The sequence below is a fragment of the Boeremia exigua genome (assembly GCF_020726555.1).
Source record: "Boeremia exigua strain MPI-SDFR-AT-0100 chromosome Unknown C7974scaffold_8, whole genome shotgun sequence".
NCBI classification, from domain to species: domain Eukaryota; kingdom Fungi; phylum Ascomycota; class Dothideomycetes; order Pleosporales; family Didymellaceae; genus Boeremia; species Boeremia exigua.
In genome coordinates, this window is record NW_025763525.1 from 1,076,470 (window position 1) to 1,101,117 (window position 24,648).

At 58.2% G+C, this 24,648-nt stretch overlaps 14 protein-coding genes across 14 annotated transcripts; 6 read left to right on the top strand and 8 right to left on the bottom strand.

Annotated features, from left to right (window-relative positions):
- Positions 1 to 47: 47 nt before the first annotated feature.
- Positions 48 to 2,623, top strand: C7974DRAFT_397697 (P-loop containing nucleoside triphosphate hydrolase protein). Its single transcript, XM_046142227.1, has 3 exons — positions 48 to 972; positions 1,023 to 2,164; positions 2,218 to 2,623. The coding sequence occupies exons 1-3, from the start codon at positions 391 to 393 to the stop codon at positions 2,345 to 2,347; spliced, it is 1,854 nt and encodes a 617-aa protein (XP_045995501.1). The 5' UTR covers positions 48 to 390; the 3' UTR covers positions 2,348 to 2,623.
- A 23-nt stretch (positions 2,624 to 2,646) lies between these two features.
- Positions 2,647 to 4,327, top strand: C7974DRAFT_216479 (CTLH/CRA C-terminal to lish motif domain-containing protein). The gene is made up of 3 exons (XM_046137080.1): positions 2,647 to 2,914; positions 2,961 to 3,758; positions 3,808 to 4,327. The coding sequence occupies exons 1-3, from the start codon at positions 2,864 to 2,866 to the stop codon at positions 4,243 to 4,245; spliced, it is 1,287 nt and encodes a 428-aa protein (XP_045995502.1). The 5' UTR covers positions 2,647 to 2,863; the 3' UTR covers positions 4,246 to 4,327.
- C7974DRAFT_216471 (uncharacterized protein) lies at positions 4,103 to 5,512 on the bottom strand. Its single transcript, XM_046137079.1, has one exon. It carries the CDS (start codon positions 5,471 to 5,473, stop codon positions 4,409 to 4,411), a length of 1,065 nt encoding a protein of 354 aa, XP_045995503.1. The 5' UTR covers positions 5,474 to 5,512; the 3' UTR covers positions 4,103 to 4,408.
- A 10-nt stretch (positions 5,513 to 5,522) lies between these two features.
- C7974DRAFT_339108 (succinyl-CoA synthetase-like protein) lies at positions 5,523 to 7,170 on the bottom strand. The gene is made up of 7 exons (XM_046139239.1): positions 6,928 to 7,170; positions 6,844 to 6,872; positions 6,655 to 6,781; positions 6,543 to 6,605; positions 6,468 to 6,493; positions 6,335 to 6,417; positions 5,523 to 6,283 (listed from the first exon to the last, which is right to left on the bottom strand). The coding sequence occupies exons 1-7, from the start codon at positions 7,083 to 7,085 to the stop codon at positions 5,783 to 5,785; spliced, it is 987 nt and encodes a 328-aa protein (XP_045995504.1). The 5' UTR covers positions 7,086 to 7,170; the 3' UTR covers positions 5,523 to 5,782.
- A 1,125-nt stretch (positions 7,171 to 8,295) lies between these two features.
- Positions 8,296 to 9,471, top strand: C7974DRAFT_414790 (uncharacterized protein; the record flags this gene model as incomplete). The annotated part of the gene is made up of 1 exon (XM_046143836.1): positions 8,296 to 9,471. The coding sequence occupies one exon, from the start codon at positions 8,296 to 8,298 to the stop codon at positions 9,469 to 9,471; it is 1,176 nt and encodes a 391-aa protein (XP_045995505.1).
- A 316-nt stretch (positions 9,472 to 9,787) lies between these two features.
- Positions 9,788 to 11,226, bottom strand: C7974DRAFT_216514 (ribosomal protein L5 domain-containing protein). The gene is made up of 2 exons (XM_046137081.1): positions 10,275 to 11,226; positions 9,788 to 10,227 (listed from the first exon to the last, which is right to left on the bottom strand). The coding sequence occupies exons 1-2, from the start codon at positions 11,201 to 11,203 to the stop codon at positions 10,104 to 10,106; spliced, it is 1,053 nt and encodes a 350-aa protein (XP_045995506.1). The 5' UTR covers positions 11,204 to 11,226; the 3' UTR covers positions 9,788 to 10,103.
- A 476-nt stretch (positions 11,227 to 11,702) lies between these two features.
- C7974DRAFT_315509 (ubiquitin C-terminal hydrolase family protein) lies at positions 11,703 to 14,438 on the top strand (the record flags this gene model as incomplete). Its single annotated transcript, XM_046138511.1, has 4 exons — positions 11,703 to 12,113; positions 12,160 to 12,528; positions 12,576 to 13,239; positions 13,285 to 14,438. 4 exons carry the CDS (start codon positions 11,703 to 11,705, stop codon positions 14,436 to 14,438), a joined length of 2,598 nt encoding a protein of 865 aa, XP_045995507.1.
- A 438-nt stretch (positions 14,439 to 14,876) lies between these two features.
- On the top strand, positions 14,877 to 15,968 carry C7974DRAFT_397712 (inorganic phosphate transporter Pho88). Its single transcript, XM_046142228.1, has 4 exons — positions 14,877 to 15,105; positions 15,157 to 15,177; positions 15,230 to 15,369; positions 15,440 to 15,968. Exons 1-4 carry the CDS (start codon positions 15,086 to 15,088, stop codon positions 15,832 to 15,834), a joined length of 576 nt encoding a protein of 191 aa, XP_045995508.1. The 5' UTR covers positions 14,877 to 15,085; the 3' UTR covers positions 15,835 to 15,968.
- On the bottom strand, positions 15,892 to 17,077 carry C7974DRAFT_216562 (uncharacterized protein). Its single transcript, XM_046137083.1, has one exon. It carries the CDS (start codon positions 16,928 to 16,930, stop codon positions 16,076 to 16,078), a length of 855 nt encoding a protein of 284 aa, XP_045995509.1. The 5' UTR covers positions 16,931 to 17,077; the 3' UTR covers positions 15,892 to 16,075.
- On the bottom strand, positions 17,078 to 18,097 carry C7974DRAFT_216557 (uncharacterized protein). Its single transcript, XM_046137082.1, has one exon. It carries the CDS (start codon positions 18,047 to 18,049, stop codon positions 17,225 to 17,227), a length of 825 nt encoding a protein of 274 aa, XP_045995510.1. The 5' UTR covers positions 18,050 to 18,097; the 3' UTR covers positions 17,078 to 17,224.
- On the bottom strand, positions 18,093 to 19,788 carry C7974DRAFT_397716 (uncharacterized protein). Its single transcript, XM_046142229.1, has 3 exons — positions 19,298 to 19,788; positions 18,402 to 19,247; positions 18,093 to 18,355 (listed from the first exon to the last, which is right to left on the bottom strand). Exons 1-3 carry the CDS (start codon positions 19,421 to 19,423, stop codon positions 18,239 to 18,241), a joined length of 1,089 nt encoding a protein of 362 aa, XP_045995511.1. The 5' UTR covers positions 19,424 to 19,788; the 3' UTR covers positions 18,093 to 18,238.
- Positions 19,495 to 19,779, bottom strand: C7974DRAFT_314404 (uncharacterized protein; the record flags this gene model as incomplete). Its single annotated transcript, XM_046138457.1, has 1 exon — positions 19,495 to 19,779. The coding sequence occupies one exon, from the start codon at positions 19,777 to 19,779 to the stop codon at positions 19,495 to 19,497; it is 285 nt and encodes a 94-aa protein (XP_045995512.1).
- A 119-nt stretch (positions 19,789 to 19,907) lies between the features above and the next one.
- Positions 19,908 to 21,541, top strand: C7974DRAFT_425849 (uncharacterized protein; the record flags this gene model as incomplete). Its single annotated transcript, XM_046144495.1, has 2 exons — positions 19,908 to 20,037; positions 20,086 to 21,541. Exons 1-2 carry the CDS (start codon positions 19,934 to 19,936, stop codon positions 21,539 to 21,541), a joined length of 1,560 nt encoding a protein of 519 aa, XP_045995513.1. The 5' UTR covers positions 19,908 to 19,933.
- Positions 21,542 to 21,957: 416 nt separating this feature from the next.
- On the bottom strand, positions 21,958 to 24,124 carry C7974DRAFT_435169 (uncharacterized protein; the record flags this gene model as incomplete). The annotated part of the gene is made up of 5 exons (XM_046145041.1): positions 21,958 to 22,932; positions 22,982 to 23,359; positions 23,405 to 23,534; positions 23,638 to 23,807; positions 23,909 to 24,124. 5 exons carry the CDS (start codon positions 24,122 to 24,124, stop codon positions 21,958 to 21,960), a joined length of 1,869 nt encoding a protein of 622 aa, XP_045995514.1.
- Positions 24,125 to 24,648: the final 524 nt, after the last annotated feature.

Sequence of the window (24,648 nt, forward strand, 5' to 3'; positions counted from 1 at the left end):
CTGTTTTGGAGATTGTTGGCGACTGCCCACGGCGTTGCGCCGGTAAAGCTCAACGCTCAAAGCCTAACCTGCCCGATGACGATGCGCGCAGTTGCTGCTGCGTTCATTGGCTGGCATGCGGCTTCGCCACGACCAGAGAAAAATTATTAGGCAGATTCACAGGGTTCTCCAGACAAGACTCGCCGAAGCAAACCTAGACCTGCTCGTTTCTTACACCGACTCTTCCTCCTCACCTCCTACACGCGCTCGTTTCTCCCGAGTGCAGCATTTACTCTTTGTCGCTGACCATTTCCATAAAGAGAGTGGACCCACTTGCCCCGCCATACCTCGAAGTTTTCCTCTTCCACCCCACCACCCGCGTCCCTTCCTTATCCAACACTCCAACACAATATGGTATCCGCATCGAAGGCTGCCCGTGAGGCAAAGCGCGCTGCCGAAGGCAAGCCCAAGAAGACCCTCGCCTCCAAGGCCTCCAAGGCTTCTTCCAAGAATGCCTCAGGAGCCTCGTCCGTGAACGGCGACGGGGAGGACCTCGAGCTCAACGAGGAAGTCCGCAAGCTCACCATGCAGGAGGACAAGCACGGTCTGTCTGACCGTGTCACCACCGGTGTCCTGGCCTCTCTCCCTGCTTCTCGCGACGTCAAGATCACCTCCGCCTCCCTCGTGTTCCACGGAAAGGTTCTTTTCAACGACACAACTCTTGAAGTCACATACGGACGCCGCTACGGTCTGTTGGGTGAGAACGGTTGCGGAAAGACCACTCTCCTCAAGGCCATCGATGCCCGCGAGTTTCCGTTCCCTGACCACATCGACATCTATCTTCTGAACCAGGGTGCTCCCAAGACTGAGTTGGGTGCCCTCGACTGGGTCGTTCGCGAGGCCGAGAACGAGCTGGCTCGTCTCGAGAAGTTGGCTGAAGATATTCTCGAGAAAGATGGTCCCGAATCATCTCAGCTCGATGACATCTACGAGGTACGTGACGGCATTTTCAATTTTCCAGTGTCGTGCTAACTATGGAACAGCGTCAAGAGAGCATGGACCCCTCCACTTTCCACGTTCGCGCCTCCCTTATCCTGACTGGTCTCGGGTTCAACAAGAAGACAATCCAGAAGAAGACCAAGGACATGTCTGGTGGATGGCGTATGCGTGTCGCCCTCGCCAAGGCTCTGTTCGTTAAGCCTGCGTTGCTCTTGCTTGACGACCCCACCGCCCATTTGGATTTGGAGGCTTGCGTGTGGCTCGAGGAGTATATGAAGAAGTGGGACCGCACTCTTATCCTGGTTTCTCACTCCATGGATTTCTTGAATGGTGTCTGCACAAACATGCTCGATATGCGTCAGAAGCAGCTCCTCTACTACGGAGGTAACTACGACTCTTACCACAAGACCCGATCTGAGCAGGAGGTCAACCAGACCAAGGCCTACGAGAAGCAGCAGGACGAGATCAAGCACATCAAGAAGTTCATTGCGTCCGCTGGTACATACGCCAACTTGGTCAGGCAGGCCAAGTCTCGCCAGAAGATTCTTGACAAGATGGAGGCAGACGGTCTCATCGAACCCGTCCAAGTTGACAGGGTCTTCTCTTTCCGCTTCGCTGACGTCGAGAAGCTGCCCCCGCCTGTGCTGTCGCTTGACGACGTCACCTTTTCTTACTCCGGTAACGCTGAGGACAACCTCTACGAGAACCTCGACTTCGGTGTCGATATGGACTCGCGTACTGCCCTTGTCGGACCCAACGGTGTTGGAAAGTCGACTCTGCTCAACATCTTCACTGGCAAGCTTCAACCCACAACCGGTGTTGTGTCGCGTCACACCCATTTGAAGCTTGGTGTATACTCTCAGCACTCTGCTGAGCAGCTCGACCTCACCAAGTCCGCTCTTGACTTCGTCAAGGATAGGTTCGCTCATGTCAGCCAAGATTACCAGTACTGGCGCCAGCAGCTTGGTCGCTTCGGTATGACTGGTGAGGCCCAGACCTCGAAGATGGCTACACTCTCCGACGGTCAAAAGTCTCGTATCGTTTTCGCGCTTTTGGCTATCGAGGGCCCTAACATGTTGTTGCTCGACGAGCCTACCAACGGTCTTGATATCCCCACCATCGACTCCCTGGCTGATGCTATCAATGCCTTCAGCGGCGGTGTCGTCGTCGTGTCCCACGACTTCCGGTACGTCACTCTGTTAAAACCACGACTGAACCATCTGCTAACTCCTCTTCCAGTCTCCTCGACAAGATTGCCAAGGACATTATGGTCTGCGAGCACAGGACCGTCACAAGGTGGGATGGATCTATCGGCGAGTACAAGAACCACCTCCGCAAGAAGATGTCATCCACAGGTGTCCTTGCTTAGAAGTTGTTTGAGATTGATTTTGCAAAATTGCATATATTTTCCGAGCTGCGGAACGCGGATTCGAAGCAAAAAGTATTGGCCTGGGAGCAGGGTTCATGATACCCCTGCAGTAGGCTGGCAGCTCAGCGCGACCAGCTTCAGTGTCTGTTCTGCGTAGGCGGAGACAACTGGATACCGCACTTCGATGCATTGGGCTTAGAGGAGTTCTTAGATTTGGGTTACGACCAAAATGATATCACGTAGAATAAGAATGATCACAACCAAACTCTTGCCGTCTTTCTCTACTCGTGTATTGCGTTGGTTGTGTTCGTTGTGATCGTGCTTGCCAAACCGGCCCTTGCCGATCACCCCGCAAGACCTCCGGTGACGAGCGTGATCGCCCGTTCCTGAAGCTGCCACTGTCACTCTCACAACCTCACCCTCTGTCACTTCTGCTCACGCCTCCTTCGGCATTTGCAGAGATAATCCTCCATAACTTCTCTAGCGTCTGCACTACCCAAGCCTCCTGTGGCCGCCATGGCGGAGCTCAACAGCACAAAGCTCAACGCGGAGTCGCATCTACTGCTCGTACGGGAGCCACCTGACCTGCCATAAGCTTAGGCTAATATATCAGGACCAACCCCTCCTGCGCATGCCTTATGAACTCTCACGGCGGAATTTCAAGAATGCGCAACGCCTCATCGAGCACACTACCACCTCGCTCACGTCCGCCCTCTCCAGCACTACCAAGAACGCTTCGAAGACCAACGACTCCACACAGACTCTCGAGTCACTTGATGCCATGATCTCGAAGATGCAAGGTCTAAAGCGTAAACTGTCGAACCTGCAAGAAGAAGAGACAAAATTACACAAAGCTGCCAAAGCCCGACTACAACACCTTCAGGACTTGCATGACGTCCAAAGCTTAGTAGATGTCAAGTACGACGAATGGTCTCGTATCCGATTGTCGCGCTTACTAGTCGACTATCTGCTTCGCGAAGGTTATGCTTCCAGTGCCGCCTGCCTTGCGCAGTCCAAGGGTATCGAGGATCTCGTGGATGTCGATGCCTTCATATCATGCCACAAGATCGAACGCAGCCTCAAAGAGGGGATGAGTACTACGCTGGCGCTTGATTGGTGTAAGGAGCACGGGAAAGAGCTTAAAAAGGCTGGTAGTTTGCTAGAGTTTGAGTTGAGGTTGCAGCAGTACATCGAAATGGTTAGGCAAGGACATGAGAGCAGCGTGTCAAGCGTCGACGGCGACTTCGGTCGGGAAGGAGTTAGCATAGGAGGTGGTGGAGGGGAGCAGAAGCTGACGGAGGCGAGGGCGCATGCAAAGAAGTACCTCAGTCCGAGCGGGGACTTTGAGTTGATAAGACGCGCAGCGGGTTTGTTGGCTTATAGGCCGTGGGATGAAGTGGAACCCTACGCCGTAAGTCCTGCAGCCTCGTCGACTCTTGTACCTGGCTAACAGCACGCAGTCCCTCTACTCGTCATCGCGATGGTCCCACTTGGCGTCACTGTTTCTCACAACTCACCACAATCTGTACTCCCTCCCACCCCGGCCACTCCTGCACATCGCCCTCTCTGCCGGTCTCTCTGCTCTCAAGACGCCGGCCTGTCACTCCGCATTCACATCATCCTCCGCAAACGCCTCCTCGTCTACAACGACCGTATGCCCAATATGCAGTACAGAGCTCAACGAGCTGGCCCGCAACGTGCCGTATGCACATCATACCAAGAGTATCGTGGAAAACGATCCGGTTGTGCTACCAAACGGACGCATTTATGGGAGTGAACGGCTGAGGTTATTCAACGACAAAGTGGGCACAGAGAAGGGCTGGATTCGGGATCCTGCCGCGGGGAAGATGGACGAGCTGTGGAAGGAGAGCGAGGTGCGGCGGGTGTTTGTTCTATAAGTAACAAGTTCTGGGTATCATTTGTGCGGCATAGCGTGGCGTTTGGGTATCATATGTGGTCCTCTACCACAGTAGGTTTACGTGTATACCATCTCTTCCGATGAAGAGCAAGTCCTCTCTACCTTGAGATCCTCCCTCGTGTTTCTGCCGACCATGCTACAGCTCAATCACTATCGTCGTCCTGAGCCTTTCTCTTCTTCTGCACCACCGGCGCCTTCCTCTTTTTCCGCAACTTAACCCCAATCTTCTCGAGTTCCTTCTCCTCGTCACTATCTGCCTCCAATGCCACCTTCTCAAACACATACATTCTTGCGTCGCGGTCTTCACCCTTCCACCCGCCCCCACCCTCCAGCGCGCCCAGCGTCCGCACATGGCTGTACGCAGGATACTGCGCCCAATCTAACTTCCAGCTCTCTGTGACCTTCAGCCCAGCGTGTCGCGCGAGATCCCGGACATTCCACAGGGTATACGGCTCGCCCTCGAACAGCGCGACCATGATGCGGCCGCCCATGCGCAGAAACTCGTTAGGTCTGCGCTGCACGAGATTGGGCTTGTTGGCCTGCTGCTCGAGGATGCGCAGGCGCTGCTTGGGCGTCGACGTCTCGAGGCACGCCTTGAAGAAGGCCACGAGCAGCGCCTGGTTCGCGCGCACCTGGCGCGTGACGTCTGTGGAGAGGCCGCCGACGTGCGGGAACATGAAGGCGATGGCGTCCCAGCCGCTGACGGGCTCGTCGTCGTCATCGTCGGAGCGCTCGCAGCGCAGCGCGCGGTGGGTGCTGAGTTTTGCGGCGTCGATGCCGTGGTGCAGCGGCACGGGCGGTGTGAGGCTCGTGAGTGCGTCGCGGGTGGCGGCGAATGTGGGGTATTTCGAGAGCACTTCTTCCTCGGTGTCGAAGGAGGTTGCTGTGACGTTTGCGCAGCCGTGGTCTTCGACTAGCGACCTTGTGAAGCTGAAGTCGCCTTCGCCGACGAGCAGTATGTGATCGTATGTGCCGAAGGGAACCGCATGTTGCTGAGACGCTTGGACAGGGGGTTTGGTAGCGGCCGTGGTTTCTGTGACCTCGGTCTTCTGCTTCTTTGCAGCGGGCTTTGCGGCGGGCTTTGCGGTCGAGGACGAGGGTTTCGCGGCGGTGATTGCTTTCGCGACTTTCTTCTGGTGCTCTGCGATCTTGCGCTGACCGTCGCGCTTCAGCTGGCGCCGCGCCTGCTTGGTTTTTGATTTAGACATGACGCTGTAAGAATGAATGTAATGTGCATCAAGTCGAAGGCACTGGTGAACTTTCTTGTGGGGCTCCAACTAGCGCGATTTTATATGCACTCCCGCGGTCACGACAGCCAGCAGGACAAGTTGGGTGCGAGCGGCGTCTTATGCAGACGTCAAGATTGCGTGAAATGACTAAATGTACAATAGACGGGACTTGGTACAAAACATCCCTTCATGCAGCAACTGCAGCCTGCCCCATCCGGATATGCGCTCGAAACTTTGAACAGATCAACCCAATTTCCACCGCGCTTCGTTGCGAATCTTGCAAGGAAATTATATCAGGTCGCGCTTGATGAACTGGTCGTACAGCGACTTGCCGAGCGAAGCAGGCGAGCGCTCAACAACGACGCCGGCAGCCTCCAGGGCGGCGATCTTGGAGTTGGCGTCGCCCTTTCCTCCGCTGACAATGGCACCAGCGTGGCCCATTCTCCTGCCCGGCGGCGCGGAGATACCAGCGATGAAGCTGACAACGGGCTTGTTGGCCGTGTTGTACTCCTTCAGGAAGTCGGCGGCATCCTCCTCGGCAGTTCCACCAATCTCTCCAATCATGATGATACCGTCTGTCTCGCCGTCCTCGAGGAAGACCTTCAGGCAGTCGATGAAGTTGGTGCCCGAGAAGGGGTCACCGCCGATGCCGACGACGAGCGACTGGCCGAGGCCAGCCTGGGTGGTCTGGTTGACAGCCTCGTAGGTGAGGGTTCCGGAGCGGGAGACGATACCGACGCGACCGCGCTTGTGGATGAAGCCAGGCATGATGCCGATCTTGCATTGGCCCTAAGAGTCGCGTTAGCGTGTGCATACCGTTGACCGTGGATGTTTGCGTACGGGCGCGATAATACCAGGGCAGTTGGGGCCAACCATGCGGGACTTGTTCTGGGTCTTGAGCATGTCGGTAATGCGGACCATGTCTAGGCGAGTCAGTGTACTGCGAGCGATGCGTGGCATTGCGCGCCCATACCGTGCTGGGGAATGCCCTCGGTGATGCTGCGCGCTGTTAGCTGCTATGTCTGGCGCAGTGGGCGTGCACACCTACGTCACAATCAGAGGGACCTCGGCCTTGATGGCCTCCTCAATACCGGCGGCGGCGACGGGGGGACTGTGGCACTGTCAGGATATTGCGGTGCGGCGTGGGGCGGCGCGCGTACGGGACGAAGATGGCGGTTGCAGTGGCGCCCGTCTCGCGGATGCCCTGCTCGACATTGGCGAAGACGGGGAGGCCGAGATGCTCCTGGCCGGCCTTCTTGGGGTTGGTGCCGCCGACGACCTTGGTGCCTGCGCGTGCGTGTCAATTCGCGGTCCCGATGATGCCAGACAGCTCCTGCGTGGGCGCATACCGTACTCGATCGCCTGCTGCGCGTGGAAGCTGTGACTGCGTCAGCGCCGTGCCCGTCTCCCTGCAAGCTGTCGCGAGCACTCACGTTCCCTGCTTGCCGGTGAAACCCTGGAACAGCACCTTGGTGTCGCCGTTGATGCGGAGGTTCTTGATTGTCTCGGCGTACTGCGACGAGCCTGTGCTGTAGGGCCTGGCCGCGGCCTTGGTGAGCGCCGCACGCATGGGTTGTCTGAGGGCCTGCATGATGCCGGGAAGTCGCTCTCACGAAGACTACTAAGTGTACAGAGGGGTATCGGAAATGGGGGTGTTGACAGAGCTGGCCGAGAACATGAAGCTGCGACCGCGCACAGACCCGCCTGCTTCTGCGCCAAACTTTCGGAGGCCTGCGTCTTCCCGGCCGGTGCTCCTGCCATCAAGATAATAACCCGGCTCAAACCGCACATCAACTCACACACCAGCCCTGAGGAGAGGAGATGGGCTGTATTCAGTCCTGGAACGAGGCTTCATTTATATTTACTCCGACCGGCTGAAATGTCAGGCCAAGGTTATCTTCACCAGCCTTGTCCTCGTCTATATCATTCTTCTGCAGTACCTCCCTGGTCGTCCTCCGAGCCGAAAGACGCTCGATCACTGTGCATGCCTGCCGCTTCCAGAATCGTCCATCAGCTGGAGCCTGATAATTCTGCCCACTGCTGTGGACTGTCGACGTGAAAAATTCAAGACCACAGTTCAGGTTTGCAAATTCTGGAGAGCCCGCTCTTCGTTTCAGTCCAGGGTATTGCACAACAACAGGATCAAAAATTTCGAAGCCATATCAAAGTTGCCATGATGTGTTCGTATAGCGAGGGCATGAAGCCGAGAGAATGGAGATAGAGAATCCGAGGGCTTCAAATACTGGTGTTTGCAGTATAAGAGAGCAGGAGCACACCTATCAATGAATAGGTAAATACCACCCTTACGGTCCTCGAACGAAGGCAAGCAAACGTTCCGCAGTATTTTTCCTCAAATTTTATTGTCGCGGTCTTCGTAAACATCATGCATTCTCCATTTCAGCTGTTTCTTCAACTGTGTCCCGGAGAAAGTCTTCAGCCAAATCCTGCTGATACTGGGAACTCTCATACACGCAGTCGAAGTTCTTATACTTCTTCACAAAGCTCTGCATGTGCCTCCCAATGGAGCTCCCCTCCCCTTCCCACGCCTGAAGTTCTCTCCATTCCCAGTCACTCGTGCCCTCTTTCCTGATCTTACAGTGTCCGAAGTCGATAAACTTGCGCCTGGACTGGATCCCAGTGAAACAAGGAGGCCGCAGAGAAGAAGTGAAGTATCTTGAGCGGAAAGACCCACAAGTGAAGATAAAAGTGCTCACCTGGCCTTCACCAGACAGCTTCACATCGCCTGTGCGCTCCCTAAGAGCATTAAGACAGCTCGTTTTGATTGCTTCAACCACATCACCATGTCCTCTATTAACTTCGGCCCTGCTGTGCTGAGGACTGTGCCGTTCTCTGAGCCAGGATGCAGACCGCTGCGTCGAAGAGCAAGTGCTCCTGAGCTTGCGGACGCGAACAAGATCCACGAAAATGCTTCACCAAGTTATCAGGCCGGGAACACCGTTCGGCTCCACCTCATGAGTCGCCTTGTTCAGGCAACAATCATCAGAACATTCACTCCGTTTACGATGGCTCCAGTTATGGTTGTACGGATCTTCGAGCCTGCTATCGATCTCGAGGGGGATTTCGTTCTGAAGGTGTACGATCGTCGCTACAGCACAGAGGCTCGAGACGAAGAAGGCGACAACAATGCGTGGACAGTGGCGAGAGACATGGGTTTTGAGAAACGGCGATGGTCGAGCGATTTCGTCAAGTTCTTTCTACACCTAATGTCCAGTCAGCATCTGGACGATACCGGAGATGACTTCTGGGATGAGGAAGATGAGGAAGATAGCGAGAGTACCGGCGACGAGGAAGAGGGCCTCGCTGATGCGTATACTGAGATGTACTTTCAAGTCCAATGCTTGAAGATGTATCGCGCGGAGACAGAGTTCTATCGGAGAGCCAGAGAACATCATATTGATGGGGTAGACATACCTCGATTCATCAGCAGTGTGCGCATTCCGCCAAGCTACACGTCGAAGTATCATCATACACAGAGCTCGCACATCAAAGGCATACCAGGCGTCCTTCTGCAGTACGTGCCTGGCTTCTCAATGCTGAGACTGTACGACACTTCGTCGCCACCACCACCAGGACCCGAACACTGGAAGTCCATCATTGACGACGGTTTGCGCACCGTCCAGTACTACATGCAGAATATGGAGATTCTCAACATGGACCAGAACATCGCGCGCAACACCGTGGTGCATTGGGATCCTATTGGCGAGAAATGGAAATGCAAGCTCATCGACTTTGGTCACTGCCAGTTCCGAGCCAAGAACATGAGGAAATGGGAGTGGAGGAGCTGTCAGGCTGGTCTACAGGAGGAAGCAGCGGTTGGTCGATTTATGCAGGCGATGTTGGAGAAGAATACAGGCTTCCAGTATCGGTGGGAACAGTCGCAGTACTCCGACGAGCTAGCTCGCGACTTCAGAGGAGAGTTCAGCACCGGCATCGAGCCGAGCGATTATCCATCCTAAGAAGCTCGCATGATCTCAAGAACCTAGTATCGAAATCCGAAGCATGCACGTTATTTCCGGTCTCCTCTTCAGTGATTCGAGGACTGAATGTTATTCCGTGAATAGCAGGTGTAGACTCACAGAGGTGGCCGAACGACCCAAGGTCTACAGTCAGCTTAATTCTTCTTCACCGGTTCCGCATTACTACAGGAGTACCCCCTGCCAGCATGCGCTACTTAAGTTGTGCTTATCTTACGGTCCTAACAAGGTGATGTTGTGAGAGAGGAGAAGAAGGAAGGCACGGCAGCTCTCACCTCCTAAGGCCCAATACAGTTAAATTCTTAACAGTGACAGTTTGCAGCCCCTCAAAGACGAATCTGGTCACAGTTGATGGTCAACTCCATAATTAGCTAGAATGTCCTTCGAAGCGTCATCGGCCGAGATGCGAACACGATGCGTTGAGAAAACACACATCAACACGCTCTCACATCCACCTACAGGGAGGATCCGCGCCAAGGCTGCAAAAATGGAAACTTGGAACATGAATTTCGAGAAATGTATTGCTCAGTCGCGATGTACGTACACCTGCGACCAGCCTATTGAAGTCTTACAGATGTTACAAGGTTTTATACACAGTATGGCAAAGGTCTTCTCTAGTCGTTCAGCTTGCCGTAGAAAGGCAGACCGATGGCCTGTGTCAGCAGGCGTGCGTCCTTGTTACTTGTGGCATCAGTGATGATGGTAATGTGGCAACCGGGGATCATCTTGGGTGGATATCTGTAGAGAGTCAGTCGTTTTCTTGGGCGAGGACTAAGCAGGCTTACGCGTCGTAGTTGACCTCGATCTCCGGGAAGAGGGCAAGCTGCTCTGGTGTCAGACCAAAGCTGATGTTGCCGTGGCCGTCTCCTGACGAGCCCGGGACGCCCTTCCACTCCTTGATTCTCGGCAGCACGACGTCAATGAGCTTCTCGAGGAAGTGCGAGGCATCTTCTCGCTCCATGGTGGCGGTGACGGAGACGTAGCGCCCCTCGCGCAGGTTCCATGCCAGGACGTTCCCCTTCGCCTTGTGAGACTGGACGCGCACGTTGGTGATGGACTGTAGGATCATGCCAGCGACGTGCAGGTGGGAGCTCTCCGTCTGGGCCTCGGGGACCATGGAGTGCACGACGACCTTGGTGATCTTGGGAATGTTGCGGAAGGTGCGCGGCTCCTGGAGCAGACGCAGGACCTCGCCCTTTCCACGCGGCCCTCGCAGCGGGCGGCCCTTGAAGTACGGCGAGTCACCCTGCCACTCGCGCAGGCGCTGTTCGACCTTGGGGGCACGGTAGCCGGGCGGGTAGTGCTGGTAGGTCATGGCGAGGATGTCCTGGGCGATGGTGCTCTGGTACGTCTGGTCGAGGCGCGGCAGTGTGAAGGGGCCGGGCTGGAAGCGTCGCGACGCCGGGTCTGAGACGGGGAGAGGCTGGTGGGGGTGCAGCGGGCCGCGGTAGTACTTGGGCTCGCGGTACTGGTATCTGCTGGGCGGGAGCTGCTGCTTGCCACGGCGCCGCGCGCGGCTGCGGGCAATGGGGTCGAAGTCCTTGACGGCGTCGCTGGACGGCGTGGGCGCGGCGACGAAATCGGTCGTCTCGACGGCGGCGGCGGCGTCGGTCGCGGCATGGCGGCGCAGTATGGGCGCGAGGGCGCGGGCAGTGGGCCTGGCATGGCGGCACAGGGCCGTGGCCGTCCGGGGGGGCAGCTCGCGCAGGGCCATTGTGTCGCGTCCGGGCTGGTGACGATGGCGCCGCGCAGCAGCGCTCGCAGTCAACTTTTCGGGGCTTGGCACTGCGCACCGCCGGCGTCTCGTCGCGTCCCGGGCCGGCTGCAGCTCCAGGCCAGGCCCCGCGCCATCCCTGCGCGACAGGCAGGCGGGCAGGTTGCGCAGCGGCGCGCGGCAGACGGCACCGCGCAGGCCGGCGCACCAGAACGACGCTCCTGCCCGCGCGCCGTGGCGTGGTCGTCTCCCGGTCGCGGTCCGCGCGCTCAGGCGTCTGTCCACGTCTCTCCACGGCGTGTGCGGCTGTCTCGCGCCTGCCCGTATACCGCCCCAGGCTCGCCTACCCCGCGGCGACCCAGCCCAGCTTCGGCCAGCTGCTCGGCCCTCTGCTCGACCTCTGCTCGACCTCTGCTCGCCCTCTGCGCGCCCTCTGCCCGCCGCTCTGCACCCGCCGCCTGCGTGACTGCATGGACGTCGTCCGCCGCGCGCGCCCACTATGAACGGCATGCAGCGCTTTCTCAGCCGCCGCGAGAAGCACCAGGCCGAGAAGCGCAAGTCCAAGGACGCCGCCCGCCTCAAAGTACGCTCCGTCTCTGCCACCTCTGCTCCCGCCTGCGTTGCGCCGCCTCGAGACTGGCCCTGCCGTCTGCGACGAACCTCGTCCAGCCTCGAGTCGCTGTATCACAAGCTCCCCCATGCCCTGCGCAGCACAGTCGCCGACAGCTTCCTGTTTCTGCACAAGTGCCGCGCACCGCTCATCCCGGCATTTACCCATATTCTTACCCTCGACTCTTCTAACAATCTATTGCAACAGTCAAGCTCTGGCCAGGCCGTGTCCTCCAGCCTCTACAAGATATTCACCAACGAAGACGCAAAGCCGACCCCCGACAAGGATGTCTCGAAGAACGTACGTTTGGACCAGCCGCTGTTTGGCTCTAGGCTGACCCTCACAGGTCACAATGCTGCTCTCACGGCTGCAAGGTGCGGGTGTAGCAAGACTTGGAAAGGAGCAAGTTGAACACGCTCTGGATTGGTACCCCGATGACATCGACAAAGCCTACGACATTCTGATGCTTGCAAACGAGTCGATCGAGGGCGAACTGAAGGACTACAATCCCCAAGTCAATATGGTGGGCGCCATCAACAGGAACATGGTCACATGTTACCTGGACGCTCTGCTTTTCGCCATGTTTGCGAGACTGGACGCTTTCGAGGCCATGTTGTACGACAACTTCGATGACGAGCCTAGGAAGAAACTGGCAGCTACTCTACGGTTATGGGTAAATCTGCTCAGGACGGGACAACTCATCCGAGTCGAGCTCGTACGTACTGTGGGCATCCTGCAAGATCAATACTTACACGCTATTAGACGAAGCACCTGCAGGACGCCTTGGCCGAGTGCGGGTGGGAAGACGCAGCCAGAATCTGCCAACAAGATGCCTCCGAGGCCTTCACCTTCATCACTGGTGCACTCGAGCTACCGTTGCTCACCTTGAAGATGGACATATATCATCCCGGCCGAGAAGATAAAGAGGACGACCACAAGTTCGTCAACGAGCGGCTACTGGAAGTGGCTATTCCTGAGCAGGAAGGAGATGAAGTTATTACCTTGGAAGACTGTTTGGAGACTTACTTCAACAATCGCATCGAGGTGAAGCGCTTCCTGCAACGGCAAAACACAATAGGATCAGTGAGATCGGTAGCCCGTGAAGAAGTGGACCGAAATCCAGAGAAGAACGAGACTATCCACGTAGAGAGTGTAGAGCTACTGGATCCAGAGTCGCCGATGGTGGCCACTCCTGTATCGATGGCACCTTCCAGTCCATTGTCAACCATTCGACCGTCTCTTGAGGGACGTCGGCGCGCGGACAGTATTTTCAGTCAAAGATTCAAGAACGCGGGAGACAAGAAGTTCGACGAGAAAAAGCATCTGGATGACATGTGGAACAACAGCTCTAGCGGGAGACCACGATCAGCATCACTCCTTAGAAAGGAGGTCCTGATGCCGGCATGGCAGTTTTTCAGTCTCATTCGTAAGTTCATCCTTAGCATGCCAGGTCACAACTAACACGTTTCAGCTTGGTATACGGACAATGTCCCCAAGACAGACGCTCAGGTTGCGGCGCACTTTTCAAGTCGACGCCCAGTTCTTGGAATATGCCTGAAACGCTACTCGATGACCTTGAACGGCACCCCAAAGCGCCTCAATACATATATCGATATCCCACTCGAGATCGCGCTACCACATTTCGTCTCTGATGACAGGATGACGGAGGAGGGCCCACTATTTGGCAACTTCAAGCTCGTGTTACAGTCGGTCGTTTGCCATCGTGGCGTTTCGGTCGATTCTGGGCACTACATCTCGCTCGTCCGTGCAAACTTCCACGAGCGACCTATGACTTCACATTCTGAGGATACCGACGATACGGGAGCTTGGCTGCGATTTGACGACTTGTCGAACCCTCGAGTGTCTGACGTGGACATCAAAGAAGCGTTACGGGAAGAATCGCCATACCTGTTGTTCTACCAAGTCCAGCCGATAGATGAAGAGCTGGCAACGAGAGGAGACCCGCCTACGTACGCTGAGGCGCAGACTGGAGCGATTTCGTCTCTCGCCTCTAGAGAGACACTCATTTCCTCTCCAGAAGCTGGCGCTACGGACGCGGAGAGCAGTGGCGAGTGGGACAAAGTGAAGCTAGTGGACGTGCATCCTGAATCGGTTGTCTCAGAACCGATAGGTCGTGCGAGCATGTCTAGCAATCGACGCAGTAGTGTGGCCTTTGACGACCTGGAGAGCATTTCGCGTGGTCGAACTCAACCTCCCACCCCAGCCGATGAGTCGAAAACTACCTTCTTGTCGGCTTCGCGCCGCGGGTCCCGGACGTGGCTAGGCGCCACGAAGAGTCGACCAACTAGTCAGAGTGGTGAAGGACGCCTTTCGTTGACCCTGTCAAGACTGACTGGTCGTGGTAGCAAGGACAAGCTAGCCATCACTGAAGCCGGGGCTGCCGACGAGCCCGTCATTATCATCAACTCTGTTGATAGTCAAGATCATTCGCCACCGGAGTCCGAACCAATCAAGGAGCAGAAAGATTCGGGCATCTCGCGTAAGAAGAGCAAGAAAGGGAAGAAAGATCACCAGAGAAGTAAGAGCAAAGACCCTCTAGGAGAGCTTTCAGAGAAGAAGCATAAAGACAAGAACCGTCCTGACAGAGAGTGCTCCGTTATGTAAAAGCTCGGAGGTGTTCGAAGTGGCTCAACCATTGTTGCATGGGTTTTGCAGATGATAGCATGCTACACTCTCCAGCCGTTCGGTGTAGGTATCTCGATGATTGTGGATGAATTTAGCAAGGCGTTCCTGGGGCATGCATACGGATGTCTGGTGTTTTCCTTGGGATAGAGAAGAGGCTATGATCAATGCCACCTGGCCAACTATAACGTAGACGAGATACCCGCAGCCATATCAAGGCTCAATGAGAACAGATCCTCGTTACGAGGGTCCTGACTTCGTCTGTTCTTCTGCTATGACCTCTGTATGATCCTCACGAGACAACATCCGCTTGGCGTCTTATGGACAACAGTGTTGAAGCCATATTATCGACGCCTCAGGGTGCCTACTGTCAAGTGCTTGTTGGTCACAAATGTGGCCGGAGAAGGTGTTCGACGCCTTTAGAACGGCTGTTGTCACATCGGGCTAGAAGCCGAACGCCGCCCAGGAAGGTGGCCTTTCGCAGCTGCCGCTAATAATCCCACCACAAAAGCCGACGCACCTTTCACTCCATACCGCCCCCGCGCCGCATACAAACCTCACGGTCCTCACGCGACCTCACTGTATCACGCTCTGCAACATACCCGCGACGAACAGTCCCCACCGTCACAATGGCTATCTCTCCTCAAATGTACGTCATTCTACACTCGCTTTCAGGCGCAGCTTGCTAACAACCGCGCAGTACCAACCTGGTCATCATCCTGTAGGTCCTACTGCATGCGCGCCTCACGCGACTCGGAACTGACGGTAGCCAGGGGGTTTATGCAGATCTCGAAAAAGGTTCCCTTCGATGACCCGAACGTGCTGAACGGCGTCCGCGCCCTGTACATCGTCTCCAACATCATCATCGCCGCAATCTACTTCTACGTGCAGATGCAGATCAACAAGAAGAATGGTGCGTTATGCGGAAGCTGCGGCATGAGCCGGGTCTCGACCTCGCAAGGCATTGGACTAACAGCATGCAGACATGACCGTTGTCAAGTACGTCGAGCCTGCGCCCATGGGCTCTGGCGAGGAGCCCAAGTTTGTCGCGACCACCGTCAAGGCCTACGATCTCCAGCAGCTGAAGGGTCTCTTCAAGGGCCAGTTGATGGGTGTCGGCATGATGGGTTTCATGCACCTCTACATGAAGTACACCAACCCGCTCCTCATCCAGTCCATCATTCCCCTCAAGGGCGCCTTCGAGGGCAACCTCATCAAGGTCCACCTCTTCGGCCAGCCCGCGACCGGTGAGCTCGCTCGCCCCTGGAAGGCGGCTGCTGGCCTCATGGGCGCTATGCAGGGTGGCGAGATCAAGACCGACAAGAAGAGCATCGAGGCTGCTGAGCGTTCTGGCCGTGGTGGCGTCAAGGACGAGTAAATCTTGTAAATCGTCACTGCGCGTATTCATGATGCTGTAGTCCTTGGCTGCTTGCGATTCTGCGGCATAGAGCGTTTTCACGGATTGATTGTATAATACTTATTGGAAAAGTTATTCATATCTCTATCACGACACTGACTCGGACTGATCATGATTGTGCTAGTTGTGAAGACTGTCGTTGCTGAAGTACAATGGCGAACACAGGTTTTCCTCGTCAAAACAATGTCTCTACTATGGATGTCTATTGCAGCTCCCCTTCATCTCTTGTCTCAGCTCTCGCCAGCACGGCCTCGACATATGGCCACAAGACTCCGTCCCAGACTTCATACCCCTTCTCGTCCATATGCACGTGGTCAACCAGCATCTCCTTCGCGATCTTCTGCCGCGCTTCAACCCACACCACCCTCGCCTTCGCCTCGCACTCCTCAACAACCTGCTTCAGCTTCTCGTTCGCCCGCTCCGTGACCTCATCAGCAATATCCTTGCGATAGAACACATCACACGCCAACACCACCGAGCGCGGCGCAATCTCCAAACACGCATCAAGCAACGCCTTCCAACTCGCCACATCACCCTCCCTCAGCCCCCGCTTCGCATGCAGATTGTTCGTCCCCGAGCACAGAACCCACAGCTTGATATCGCACCGCCCGTCGCCCCTTGCCTGCGCGGCGCTCAGCACGCTGCCCAGACCCTGCGCGAGCCGGTACAGCACGGACTCGTTCTTGTCGCCGCCCACGCCGGCGTTGAAGGCTACGCCCGACTCGCTCAAGGCCCCGAGGCGCGTCCCGAGGCCGGTGGTTTTGAGGCGCTCGAGCATCGAGTTGCCTAGGTACACGGCGTGGATGGGCTGGGTGTTGAGGAGGTTCGGGAGCGGGGCGTCCGCGTCGGCGTCGGCGTCGGTGGGGAGTGGGGGTGTGGGTAGTGGTGGAGCGGGGTGGGGGTCCAAGGCCAGGCGGAGAGTGAGTTCGGGGATGTGGACGGCGTGGTGGGTGTCGTGAGAGCGCTGCTTGAACTTTGCGAGGGAGTGGGGGAGAGCGGCGGTGGGTGGTGGTTTGGCGTCTGAGCCAGTGGCTGGGGGGACGGCTTGCGTGGGCATTTCGAATGCTGAACTTCGAGATGGGATGGTGGTTGGCCGGATCGCGAGGAGAGGGGTGTGAGTAAGCTTGTAGGAGTGAATGCTGTATTCTTGAAAGAGCGACTGCCGTGTTCTTGAAGGAACGACTGCCGTATTATGATCTATTGGTCGCTCTTCGTACTCCGGGATTCCAAGTGTGAGTTTCAGGCCTCGATAAACTTCTTTCTATGCACCCAGGCAATACGTGAGGTCTCGCAGACGTCTCCAGTCCTTACATATAGACGCGCCAAAAGGGCTAAAGGGCGGCCCGCAGCCTCACAGTCTGGCTCTCCCCTCACCCTGACCCAGCACCGCCTCAACTGCAATCTCGCTCGTCATCAAAATACACGTATCCCGCAAACTGCCCACCCTATGCCTATGATTAACCTCCTGGTAATCCGCGCTCGTCAGCATGTCCCTGAAATGCTCGATGCTGGGATAGTGCGCGAGCGCAATCTCATCCCAGTCGCCCTCGACCCTCTCGTGTCGGCCGTTGACACCCGTCACGTTGCCGACGATCTTCGCGTTGCCGCCGTGCCGCGCGCCGATGCTGGCGGCGAACGCGGCGCCGTACTTGAGATACTGGTCTTTCATGCCGGGGTTGAAGGCGAGCAGGTTGAACATGGAGACGGCGCCTTTGCCTGCCTTCCCGTTGCTGCTAACGAATTCGTCGATCCAGGCGTTTAGTTCGGCGGAGAGCTCGAGGTCTTGGCTTGACTGTGTTGTTGGTTTCGCCTTGGTTGGATCGCTGAGCGGTGGCACGGTGACCGGGTCGGGATGCAGCAGGGTTTTGTTTGTTTGATCAAAGTCTTTGGTGAGTCGGGAAGGCACGCCGGCTGTGACGCTCCAGTGGTGTTCGACTAGTCTTGTAATGTCACTGGGGAGACTGTCGGTGCTGGGGAGAACCAGGAGGATGTCCCATCGTATGTTACGGGCAAGGAGGTGCTCCGTGGAGATCTTAGTGGGTAGGATAATCCATCGGAGTACACGAGAAACTACGAGTGGCTTTACAGTGCTGGACTTGAGGGTTGACAAGAAAGTGGACAGAGGATTGGGCGTGGTATTGTGGAGGGCGAGGAGGTGAAGGGTGCAGAGCGGCATTGTCTCGGTATAACAAGTCTGGATTCTGATACCGGTCCAAATTAGGAGAGAAGACGTAGAGCTTATAGGTGTATCTCAGAAAGACTAATCTACTTCTAGATGACGTAAGGCGTCGGGCGTGCCGAGGTACAACAAGAGGGGCTGCTGCAGGTACCATCCTTACAAATTGCGATTGGCAATATAGGGCATCTATTCGTTCTCCTCATCATGGTCGTCGTCACCCTTCTCAGATGCCCTGCCTTTCTCTGACATGGCATCGTCGTCCGTAGCCGTGGTGGGAAACGATAGGTGTTTCCAATCTTCAATCTGGGCAATGTTAGAGTGAGCCTACATATCACGAACGCGTACTGACCTCTTCTGTGATACTTTTCAAACGGTCACGGATACTGTCCACAGCATAGCTTCCCAAGATCAACCTCAAGGGTGGATAGCTACAGTGTCCCAGCTGCCATACTAGTTCTGCGCTCTTCACGGCGCTCACGGGCTGCCTGTCGTTCAGCCATTGCACCATTCGCCGTGCATGCTGGGCAGGGCTCGTCAGACTTGCATAGGCCTCGCTTGGGTTCGGCTTGACGGAGAAGTGGCCGTAGCGTTTGGGCTTTGGAGGCCCTGCGCCAGGCGTGACAGGGTAGCCGGACGGCACAATGTTGTCGTCTGGTTCGTCAAGCCGCACATGGCCAGGCTCTACCAGTGTCGCCTTGATGTTAAATGCGTCGATCTCGTAGAGCATGGACTCAATGAGGCCCTCGACAGCGTACTTGGTGGCGCAGTAGGGCCCCAGACCAGGAACACCAAGCGATCCAGCAGTGGATGAGAAGATCAGGTAGCGGCCAGAGTTCTGCTGGCGAAAGTACGGCAACGACAGCTGGATGATGTGGAGTGTGCCGAGGAAATTTGTGCTGAACTGGTTGCGCAAGTCATAGTCGTCCTGGTCCTCGCACGCACCAATGACACCATAACCAGTGCTATTCACAATCACATCCGTCTTGCCCCAATGCTCGAGACTCTTCTTCAGCACGTAGTCGACAGTCTCCCTGACTCTAACATCACACAGCAGACCTAGACAGCGAGTGTCCCGCCACTCCTGCATCTGCTCGGGCGTGTTCTCGTGGGTCCAGCCCACAGCAGTACACTGGTCACCGTGGGCCAGAATGGCGCGCACGAGCGAGCGCCCTATGTGACCTGTGGCACCAAAGACCTACGTTGGACGGTCAGCAATGGGCGTGGGGCAGCCAGGGAGGCGCGTACAATCCATACTGCGCGCTTGGGCGGATTGCTCTCAGAGGGAGGCTCGCAGGTGGCCGGCAGGCAGAGCTCGGGGTTCCTGGTGGCGGCGCCAGGCGACAGGCTCTGGCTGGCGGTGTCAAAGTCCATTGCGGGTGTCGGGCGGGCGGTTAAGATGGGCGGTATCGATAAGCGGGCGTGGATCAGGGCGTGCAGGTGGGTCAGGGCATGAGGAAGCGGCGCTCGTCGAGCAGGAAGCGCAGGCCGTCGAGGAACATGTGGGTGGGAAAGGCGTGGCTGCGGTTCATGAAGTTGCTGACGAGGATGAAGAAGAGCACGAAGACGTCGAGGTGCAGCGGCGCAGAGAGGAAGAAGTGGTAGGCGAGGAACAGGAAGGCCTGGGCGCGGTACCGGCCTCGAATGGAGCGCACGATGCGGGCGGCTTTGGCGACGCGTGCAGGGTCGGCGCGCTGGGCGCGGTACAGGACGACTCTGGCGACGGCCATGGTGGGCAGAGCCGCAGAGGCGGCAGGCGGCGGGCGGAGAGCAGCGGGCGAGCTTATCGATAGCGACGGGACAGCCGTGCGCCGGCGAGACGTCCGCGCTGGCAGCTGTCGGCACCGAAATGCGCGGGCAGCACCACCGGCAGCACCACCGCCCATGGCGTCCGCAGCGACCGCGGTGACCGTGGCCTCGCCGCCCATGCAGTCCGCAGTGCCCAGCATGGCGCCCGCCCCGCCCGCACCGCCCTCGGGCGCGTCCTCGTGAGCTGCCCGCCGCCCCGCCGCGCGCCGCGCCGCTGACCCGCGCAGGCTGTCGTTCACGCAGGGCTTCCTGGTGGGCCAGTTCTCAATTGCGCTGCTCATCTTCTGCTTCATCAAGTTCTTCATCTTCGGCGAGCCGCCGTCGGCCGACGACCGCGCCCTGCACCTCAGCTCGCTGCGTCGCGCCCGCACCCTCGCCCACCAGCAGTCGCGCCAGCACCTGCAGCAGCAGCAGCAGCGCACGCGCTCCAACTCGACCACCACGCCCGCCCTGCGCCGCCAGCCCTCGCGCTCCGTCATCACCAAGGGCGCCGAGTCGCGCGGCGGGCCCAGCATCGCGACCATCCTCGCCAAGACGTACTACAACGTGCAGGGCCACCAGCCCGAGAGCCTCGACTGGTTCAACGTGCTCGTCGCGCAGACCATTGCCCAGCTGCGCGCCGACGCCCGCCAGGACGACGCCGTGCTGGCCTCGCTGACCGACGTGCTCAATGCCGGCAGCAAGCCCGCGTGGATCGGGCCCATCCGCGTCACCGAGATTGCCCTGGGCGACGAGTTCCCCATCTTCAGCAACTGCCGCGTCATGCCCGCCGAGGACGGCTTCTGGTACGGCCCGTCCGCCGCCCGCGACTCCGACGGCCGCCTGCAGGCCCGCATGGACGTCGACCTGGGCGACGTCATCACCATCGGCATCGAGACGACGCTCAACCTCAACTGGCCCAAGCCGCTGACCGCCGTGCTGCCCGTCGCCCTGGCCGTGACCATCGAGCGCTTCTCCGGCACCCTCGCCATGTCCTTTGTGCCCTCGTCGTCGCCCGCCCCGCCCGCCGCCACCCCCAGCCCGCCCGCCCACGCCTCCGACCGCGACCGCGACCCGCCGCGCCCCTCGACCTCCTCGTCGAACCCGTCCGCCGCCAACCCCGCCCCGCACCGCCCCACCTCGCTCGCCTTCACCTTCCTCGACGACTACCGCCTCGACCTCTCGGTGCGCTCGCTGGTCGGCTCGCGCTCGCGCCTGCAGGACGTGCCCAAGATCGCCCAGCTCATCGAGGCCCGCGTGCACGCCTGGTTCGACGAGCGCGCCGTCGAGCCGCGCTTCCAGCAGATCTCGCTGCCGTCGCTGTGGCCGCGGAAGCACAACACGCGCGGCGGCGCCACCGCGGACCCGGACGCCGACGCTGACCCCGAAGCCGACTGTGTCGATGCGAGTGCCGTGCCGCTTGACGACCATGTGGCCGTGCCCGCGGCCGGGCTGGGGCTGGACGTGCCGCATGCGCCGCCCGCCGCGACGCTGGAGGAGCGCATCGAGGCCGAGGGCGCCAAGCTGCGCGACGCTGAGATCCGGGCGGGCGAGCGCAAGGCGCCGCGCAGAGGCGACGACGGCATGCGGTGGAGGGGCGAGCCGGGCCGGGGCCGTGACGCCGACCGCCCGCAGGCACCGAATCGGTTCAAGAGCGAGCACTACAGCGGCCAGAAGGGCATGCCTGGTGCTATGCTCGAGTAGACGTACTGTAGAAAAAGCATGTGTATTAGTATATCACGAGCAATGTATCGATTCAAGACCACAACTCAGACGATGTAATGCAGCACACTGCCATAAACTTTGTTGTATTGCAATACTTTCCACATGGAAACTCAACATGCAACAATCCCAACAGTACATACGACGCAATGTAGCACACTGCCGTAAACTCTGTTGTATTGCAATGCTTTCCACATGTAGCACCCTCAACAGTCTCCATCACACCGCCGCCCACACGGGCCGACGCGTTTCTAGTAGTATACACGCTGAAAATCAAAGCAAAGTCGGACCCAAGACACGTCCACAGGAACATCGTAGCAATCTCGCGCCACCCTGGGAAGCACTCGAACGCCTCAAGAGCTACTGCCCTGGCGCAGTAAGCGCACAGAGTGGCAGTTCTACTGCCACGTCGGCGCACCGCTGTTGACCGGCGTTGCGTACGGGGGTTGCTGCGGGGCCTCTGGCTGGACTGCGTAGGCGTGTGGCTGCTCCTGGTCGCGCTTTTCTTCGGGAGCGCTGTACGGCGGCGTGGGTGCGGAGAAGAACCCGTCGAGCTTCGGGAGGGCGCTGGCGTCTACTGGGGGTTGCTCATTTTTGAGCTTGGGTGCAACAACAGCAGCTGGCAGCTGGGCAGGCCAGTCGTTTGGTATGGCAGTGGAAAGGATGCGGGGCGGCACAGCAACGGGGGCTGCCGGGACTTCTGGTTGGGTCGATACCCCAACATCCTCCATAGCTATGTCGACGCCAGGCGTTGCGCCGTTGGCCGATGCGACTTCAGGCTTCGATTCGTTGGACGTGGCGGATGGCTTCGTTCGATAGTGCAAGGTCACAACGAGTGAGTCGGGCTCCTGCTCGTCTTCGGACGACTGCTCGGCCCCATCATCCTCATCGTTGTCAACGTCCATCCGATCAGGCTCGTCTTCGTCTTCATCGCCGCCGTCCCACGACGTGGCATCGTCATCCTCCTCCGAGTCCATCTCGCGGCTCAGGTGAGAGCGATTGCCGGCGCGTGTCGAACGGCTCTGTCGCGGCTCTTCAGAGACGTCAGACCGTACATAGTCTCCAGTAGCGGGCGACGCGCGGTCTGTTGTTTGTCCGCTGTGCAGCGTCTCGCCATACAGGCCGATTGCGCGGGACCTGACCTGGCGTCCGCTCGCAGTGACAGTCGGGCCAGTCTGCAAGGGCGACGAGTCGCGCGCTGACTGACGGCCTGATCGACGGACGGGCGCGTCGTCCGAGTCAAAGTCTTCTCCGTCGTCGAATGTGTAGCGCTGGCGCTTGCCGCGGGTGCGGCCTTCGTAGAGCGAGAAGCCAGGTTCGGGTCGGGTGAAGGCGGCGGTGCGGTTGACGCGGTATTCGCGGCGCTTGCGCTTCTGCATGATTGTCAATACGACATAACGCATCCGAGCTGGGTCCACTCACGTTCTCCGAGGCTTCGAAGCGCGGCACGGCGTTGGTCATGCGCTCCGCCAGCGCCTTAGCCTCGCGATGGCCATCCTCATCGGCCAAGACATCAGCCAGCGCCTTCAGTTCGTCGATGGACCCGGCAACGCTCCACCAGGTCGACTTGGGCGTCTTCGAGCTGGCCTCGCGGTAGACGCGGAAGTGTGTGTCGTTCTGCCCCTCGATCAGCCAGTAGCGGCGCTTTTCGCCGTCGCGGCCCCACGGCTGCACCGAGAGCGCGATGTTTGTGTCGAGCTTGTCCTTGGTCGTCCGCGACTTGTATGCCTGTGCAATCATCGCCTTGACGTCTTCGCTCTGGTTCAGGCTCCACAGGCAGAGGGCGTGGAGGAGGGTGATCTGGGCGGGTCAGCGGCTGTCAGCATCGTCGAGGTGGGCTCTTACGCGCTCCGTCGGCGTCATCGAGTTGAACGAGCGGCTGCCGCTGAGCGGGTTCGTGCGCTGCCACTCGACTGGCCACTGCGACCTCTGTGTCTGGACCGCTTCTTCAAGAGCGCGGCCATAGTGACCCTTCCTGTAAGACGTCGTGTCAGCTAGCTGCGCACAGCCCTATAAGCTTCGCAAGAGCCCTGCGACCGCTCTGTATGCCTGTGACAAGGGAGGGAGGGGGAACGCACTCGACAGGCTTTTTGCGATTCAGAACGAGGCCGAGCAGGGCGCATAGGAGGCCCTCGACGTCCGGTGACGGCGTGCCCTCTGCAACGCCCAGCTCGACATCCTGGGGCCCAACATGCGGCGCATTGCGGGGGAAGGCCTCGTTGAATCGCGAGCGAAACATGACAATAAACTGCGAGCCAAAAATGTTAGCGGAGCCCTGACGTAACCGCCGCGGACGTGTAGACGGTAAACACGGCGCGACGGGACGCGATTGACGCGTCTAACACGTACAGCAATGGCTGGATTATCCTCTGGCACGTATTCATGGGCCGGCGACGCTGGGCGCTGTCTCGGCGGCGGTGATGGCGAGCGCTTGTTGAAGAAGGTGAGAATCGTCGTCGCCTTCTTCTTCTTCTTCGACGCAGCTTTTGGCGCGGCTGCGACAGGCGCTTCATCCTCGCTAGGAGGCGCCGAGGAGAGCGCTGAGTCCGAGTCGGAGTCGGTCATGTTTGCTTTGCGGTCGTGGTTCGTGGTGGTGGTTTGGAGGAACGTCGTCAACGCGAGGGCTAGGCGCAACCGGTGAATGAGGTAACCGCTGTTCGCTAGCACAGGGACTAAGCTATTGGTTCTTGGATAATCCGGGGTATTAGACGCGGCTACTACCACGTAGATGAATCTGCAGGGGCATGTTCACAGGCACAGCATGGAGAAGGCAGAAACGCGGAGACACCGCGTTTCAATTGATTGGAGAGCTCTATCTGGACTGTCGCCATGTGCGAACGCATTCCGGTTGTTTGCGCTTGCTTTGAATCTGGCCGAAATGCGTGCGACACGTACTCACCTTCAGAGACCTGACGACCAGCCACGCTTTCTTCCACGCTGCTCCCCGCGCTTTCGCATCAGCTCTGCATAGCCTGTTTGATGCTATCGATGCCACACATGACCCCGATATGACTTGCACGCATGCACGTCATCCCTGATCACACATCTCGAGTGCGACGCAAGAGAGCCGGTGGATTGCGGATCGCCAG